The 5960-nt window shown below is 46.2% G+C and overlaps 1 protein-coding gene across 1 annotated transcript; it reads right to left on the bottom strand.

Moving 5' to 3' along the window:
• Window positions 1–426: 426 nt before the first annotated feature.
• LOC125534587 (beta-glucosidase 22-like) lies at window positions 427–4558 on the bottom strand. The gene is made up of 12 exons (XM_048697775.2): window positions 4253–4558; window positions 4041–4104; window positions 3371–3429; window positions 2897–2972; window positions 2713–2784; window positions 2545–2632; window positions 2060–2431; window positions 1736–1956; window positions 1608–1636; window positions 1424–1526; window positions 1026–1116; window positions 427–909 (listed from the first exon to the last, which is right to left on the bottom strand). Exons 1-12 carry the CDS (start codon window positions 4421–4423, stop codon window positions 678–680), a joined length of 1578 nt encoding a protein of 525 aa, XP_048553732.2. The 5' UTR covers window positions 4424–4558; the 3' UTR covers window positions 427–677.
• Window positions 4559–5960: the final 1402 nt, after the last annotated feature.

The following is a 5960-nucleotide window of genomic DNA, read 5'->3' as shown; positions in this document are numbered from 1 at the left end:
AAGGAATGACCAAATCTAATGGGCCAACCAATTTTTTGATAAGGTCACCATATGGTTTGAGGAGTGTCCCCCAATCTTTTGACAAGTTAACGGTTTTGAGGGAAAGGCCAGATATGTTTTAACTTCTCAAAACATATTTTTTGTGAATTAAAGGGATTTGAGGGAAGGGCTAGAGACGTCTAATTTGAAGAATAGCCCTAGACTCTTCTTGCGATTGAGGTCCTTAATCAGGTCTTGCACATGCATGAACTTATCATGGATGCATCGCTTCTGCACCAAGGCACTTTGGCACTTCTTTTTGGCATTTGACACAAAGACACTTTGGCACTTGAAGACAAGCATTGGAAATTGTCACCATATTTTACTTCGAAGTTCAAAGACAATAACTCAGATGGTTTTCTCGCAAAAAAAGGAAAAACTCGCAGCTTAAGTATAGTCTGCTTTATTTATATCTGATTACCAAAACGTAATTAGTCATGACACCAAGAACAGAAGGGTATACACCTATTTCTCATCAGAAAAACACCTGATGGTGAGCCACCATCATCAACTATAAGAAGACGAATAAAATTTCATCTTTCCAAACCGAACAAGAAAAATTATAAGCAACCATCTGGACTTTTTCTTGTTTCTCCAGTACCCCCAACCTGAATATCTCTATGCACTGCTAGTTAACCTCATTGTTGAGCATGTGACCTCGTGTCAGGACTAACCATCTTCTCTATGCTTATCCCAATTTCACTCTTTAAGAACTTGGAGTACCACTTAGCAGAGAGCTTTGGCTGCCTTGGCAACTCAGGATCCTGAAAATCAACGTAGTGCAGTCCGTATCGCGAATAATAGCCCGCCATAAACTCGAACACGTCCAGGAATGACCAAACAAAGTAGCCCTTCACGTTGGCTCCATTCCTGCAATAACGATTTTAAGTGTTCCCCTTGTGAACCCAATGGCTAAAACTCTACTAGTAACACCGATAAGTTGAGACAAAATAATCATGTTCAGTGATATACTGAACAACACTCACCTGAGTGCAGCGAGTGTGCTGCCGATGTACCCACTTAAGTACTCCACTCTGTTATGATCATTGACCGAGTCGATGAAGAACTGCCCATAGCCTGAAATATGATAACGTGGAAGAATAGGCCAGAAAGTTTTGATCAGTAGAAACACCAAAAAAGTTAATGTTTGACTTGATACATAGTATCGGTGATGAAGCGGCAACGTAGTGTCTCAGTTTTGCAGAATTTGCCAGCAATGTATTATTTTTTTCAAACCATGGCAATGTGGAATTTCATCATTGGATTATTTTAGGCACTTCCGAAGGATTATAGAACAGTGCCCATGATCTCAGATGCTATATTATGTCAACAATGAAAGATACTGTAAACAGAAAGATTATAGACAAAAGATGAGAAGGCTTGCCATTTTCTTGGACATAGATAGGGATGTTCTGGTATGTGTCCGTGAGGTACTGGAGCATACATTGCAGCCCCTGTGGATCATTGGGCATGTTGATAGGGATGAACTGTACCAATAATGGATAGGTAAAGGTCAATTTGACTGGCTTTGCCCAAAATTCGTCCAAAGAAAAGAGTAACAAAAGTACCTGACCAGTACCGCTATCATTCCTTGACACTGAAACACAAAACAAACAAACGACACAGTTATTTCAATTTTTGCCAGGTCGTTTGAACCATGCTTTCTTGATCCAAAAATAAATAAATCTAGACTTACTTCTGAATGTAGCAGACATGTCGGCGTTGTAGTCCCGGAGGCTCGCGTCGGCGCCGCTCTTCCCATCGCTGACATACACCGACGTGTAGTGGTTGATGCCAACGAAGTCGATGGCCCCACGGATGAGCTCGGACTGTTCCTTGGTGAAGGACGGAATCCGTGACCCGGCCTTCTTCTTCATGATCTCAGGGTAGTCTCCTTTCACCAAGGGGTCCAAGATCCTAAACAAGAAGGCCCAAAAAAACGTGTGATATATTCAGTTAGAAAAAGCACGCTTATATATAGATACAAAATATACGACTGTCGTCGAGAAGATTGTCTCACCAGCCGACCATGAAGTCGAGCGACCTCTGCGTGGCGGCGACGTCGGCGGGGGTGGGAGAGAAGGGGTAGTTCCAGAAGCTGTAGATGTTCATGCCGACGACGCCCCCCTGCGTGGCCTGGTACTTGTCCCGGTAGAGCCTGACGGCGGCGGCGTGCGCCAGGATGGAGTGGTGCGCCACGGTGTAGGGCTCCACGGTGGAGTCCCCCGTGGTGCAGTTCATCCCGTAGGGCGCCGAGCAGCGGCACGGCGGGAAGGCGCCGCTGTCGTAGGCGGCGATGGCGATCACGTTGGGCTCGTCCATGGTTGTCCAGTGCCGCACCCGGTCCCCGAACTCCCGGAAGCACGCGTCCGCGAACGCCGTGAAGTCATCCCTGCATGCATGCATGCATGCAACACACATCAGAATGCACACCCTCGCGCTTGCAAGTTCCAACATCCATCAGAATGTAATAATTTGTGTAGCCAAATAGTAAGATCTTCTTACACGACCCTGGGGCTGAGCCAGCCGTGGTACTCGTCTTCGAGGATCTGAGGAAAATCGAGGTGGTACAGGGTGACATGTATCTGGATTCCTGCAGAGATGTGGGGTAACACAACGATATGAGCCTGAAAAAGGGAATTCCAACATTGATTCATGGATATTTTCTGCTACCTCTTCTTGTCAGCTCATTTATCAGGTTGTTGTAGTACTCCAGCCCTTTAGGGTTCACGGGCCCTCTTCCTCCTGTGTTCATGAAGAGAAGAGAGACAATAAAATCATCAGTCAGGGGAGGTTGCAAGGGTGACGACAGATCTTGGTCTTTCAAATGAGGTGCAACTGGTGTGTTCAGTCTTACTTGGAATGAGCCTGGACCAGGAAATGGAGAACCGGTACGCCTCCAGGCCGGCGTCGCTCATCAACTCCACATCCTCCTACAAAATGCATATGCACACATGAGAGAAAAAACAAATCTGAACTTGCAAACCGGGCATCGAAAACCTAATGGTATGCCATTTGACACGATCAAATTCAAATAATAGTAGTAGTACATGCACAAATTGTCAAAATTACAATCTTCTTCTGCACATTTTTCAGTTTTTCCGAGATGAGCCCGCACATGTTCTGAGGAAAGCCGTAGCCGTATATCATAGTCCATTTGTCAACAAGAAACGGTTGAAAATGACGGCCACATGAGCTCCAACCAGAACGATACGTACGCCTAGAAACCAACACAGGGCGTCGCTGTCGATCCGAAAAATTCAAGAGACGGTTTTACTTTTGTATGTAAGCTAAGCTGGCCTAGTGCACTGGTGAAAGAACATATGCAGACCTTGTATCTGTGGTAGCCGTCTGCGCCCAAATCGCCGGTGCTCTTGTCTGGCATCCTCCCTGCGGTCACGGTCAGATCAACAACGTCATGGTCAGTTCCGTGCACTATCAGCACAAGTTAGTACTGCACTTTTGTGTTGAGAGGTGGGACGATCATGTGTAGCTTGTTTTTTCTAGGAAGGTCAGAGATAGAGTAGGTTCCTTGACAGAGGATTTTAGCTAGAGTTCAGGGGAATTGCTCTGTTCTCTACCAAATTCTGCCTGGTTCAACACATATTTCAGGCAAGCAAGAATTTGTTTTTACCACTCTCCCGGCTTGAATTCTCTGCCCCTCAGTCATCTGAAAAGTTATTTCTAAAGCTGCACATGTTTTGCAAAATGTGCGGGCAACTAAATCTGCTAGATAAGAAAATCTTCTTTCATACGCAAAAGAGTAACAAACATTTCTGCTTCTGTTACTAATTTTTTTGACCAACATAGAAGGTGCTCTGCTTTCTCATTAAGAATTGGAGGAATTATAGATTCAGTCCACTTACGTATAGCTATAGTGAAATTACAACCAATGATCACAAGCATGATCATGGAAGGATCACAACCATTTAGCCATGAAGCTACATGTAAATATGATGATGCACAGAGACGGAGGCCATAAGACGTGAGATTATCATCACCTGCATGAGTAAAAGTGTCCCAAATGCTTGCGCTCCTCCCGTCTTCGCCGGTCGCCCCCTCGTACTACACCCGCAACACAAAAAACAAGCAAGACACCCATCAATCGACGAGAAAAACAAAGCAAAACCTGCTCCGTTCCATCGCGGGAAACAAGCGCTAGGACCAAAAAGCTGCGCCGCTACGCCGAGCTGACACGCACCGACGCACGTACCTGGTAGGCCGACGTGCCGGCTCCGAAGACGAAGTCCCCGGGGAAGTCCGCCCTCGTGAAGTTGAGAGCTCGAGCCACCGCCGCCCCGCCGCCTCGCCATGGCGCGACGAGGAGCAGCACCACAACCACCAGCAGCGGCATGAGCGGCGCGGCGCAGGGTATGGCCCTCATGTCTCTCCGTCTCCCAAAACCGACGCCTCGAGATCTTCTGGGCAACCTCTGGCAATATAGGAGTATGTTGTTGGCCGCATGTCGTATTTATCAGCTCCTAGTTTGCGCCGAACGGCAGGTGATGGCGACGCGCTGTGTTTGGTAACCACGAAGAGGTGTTTCTTGCTTGGGGTACCCATGGTGCCAGATATTGCACGGCCGGCTGTACAAGGAGATGGAGGGAAATGCCAAAAATGGGGCTCTTGCAAGTGAGATGAAATGGCTTCCAGAGAACCGTAGTAATAATAACTTTATAAAATATACTAACCCCGTTTCAAAAAATGTACTAGTGCATAGTAGGTTTTTAGAAGTCAAGCATGTGCATATTTGATCAGGTCTATAGAAAAATAATATGAACCGTAATACAAAATTGGTATCATTAAATTCACCATGAAGTGTATTTTGCTACTCCAATTGCCAATAACTTTCCGTACCCTCGATAGTTGGTTAAGGTACTCCGGTTCAAACACCTTCATTATAGCAGTTGGTTAAGGTACTTCGGTTCAAACACCTTCATTATGACGTGTGCAAATTTCATCGTGGCCTCAAGGTATGTGCTCTCCCCATCTAGACAATCTCATCAACGCCATCTGCGGCTTTACCATATGCAAACCTTCTCATAGCAGTCGTGCATTTCTTCGTAGGATAGAATGACAGTTGTCCGCAACAATTCTTCCTCGGCTTGAAATAAGGATCATATTCCTCCACATCATTCACTATGCACAAGAACAATGGTCTGCTCCTGAAGCGACGTCGAAAAAACCCTTCATGGTATGTTAGACTAGGTTTGAAGTAATCCTTGTAGAGAAGCCGTGCGCCAATGATCCTATCCTTGGAACAACTCTCATGTCCTTTATGGAAGCCTTGAAGCTCAAAACATGCTCCACTTGTCAATCTCTTCCTGGATGCTCATTATCAACATCATTTCAACATCTTCCTCGTCTGAATCTGATAAACCGACGAACTCTTTGTATACGAATTTATTAACCTCCTTTTCTCAAAGTCATCATCTGGCGAATCCATCATTTGTCTACAAATAAGCAAAATAATCTAAAAAAACAACTCAAACATTTTGTCGAGCAAATAGAGGGCGAGGTGATTGTCCGTAGGAGTAGGATGTACCGGGGCAGCAAGGACAGCCGGGGAGGAGGGTTGGGGCCGGTGGTGGGGGCGCTATTGGTTGGAGACGGCGACGGAGCTAGGTAGGAGGAGGCGACGAGGCAGACGAGAGGAGAGGAAGAGGACATGCCAAGCTAGGTTGGGCACGATTTGAAGAAATTTGTGATGGCCCCGGCCTGTTGGATCCGACATGACGGACGCGTCCGGGTATGAGCGGGCGTCCTCATATCCGCCCACACTAGGATGGATATAAGAAGTGTTGGACAACCCAAACATTTGGAACGGGTTTGGGATTCGTTTGAGTAACATTTTCTTGTCTAGGATGTCTGTCCGAACGTTTAGGAAGTGAGAGATCCGATTGTAGATGCTCTAAAGCTAT

Source organism: Triticum urartu, chromosome 1A, assembly GCF_056163025.1.
Source record: "Triticum urartu cultivar PI428250 chromosome 1A, HENAU_Tu73, whole genome shotgun sequence".
In the NCBI taxonomy this organism is placed as follows: domain Eukaryota; kingdom Viridiplantae; phylum Streptophyta; class Magnoliopsida; order Poales; family Poaceae; genus Triticum; species Triticum urartu.
The sequence above is the reverse complement of the archived record's forward strand: the minus strand, read 5'-3'. Positions and strand labels throughout refer to the sequence as shown.

What these genes read in the sequence shown, in the direction of transcription:
- LOC125534587 (XM_048697775.2), bottom strand. Translation starts at nt 4,423, where the DNA reads ATGAGGGCCATACCCTGCGCCGCGCCGCTCATGCCGCTGCTGGTGGTT. An exon ending in CATGTCTGCTACATTCAGAA is followed by an intron (nt 1,637 to 1,735) that starts GTAAGTCTAGAT and finishes TTTGTGTTTCAG; the next exon opens with TGTCAAGGAATGATAGCGGT. An exon ending in ATGATAGCGGTACTGGTCAG is followed by an intron (nt 1,527 to 1,607) that starts GTACTTTTGTTA and finishes TTATTGGTACAG; the next exon opens with TTCATCCCTATCAACATGCC.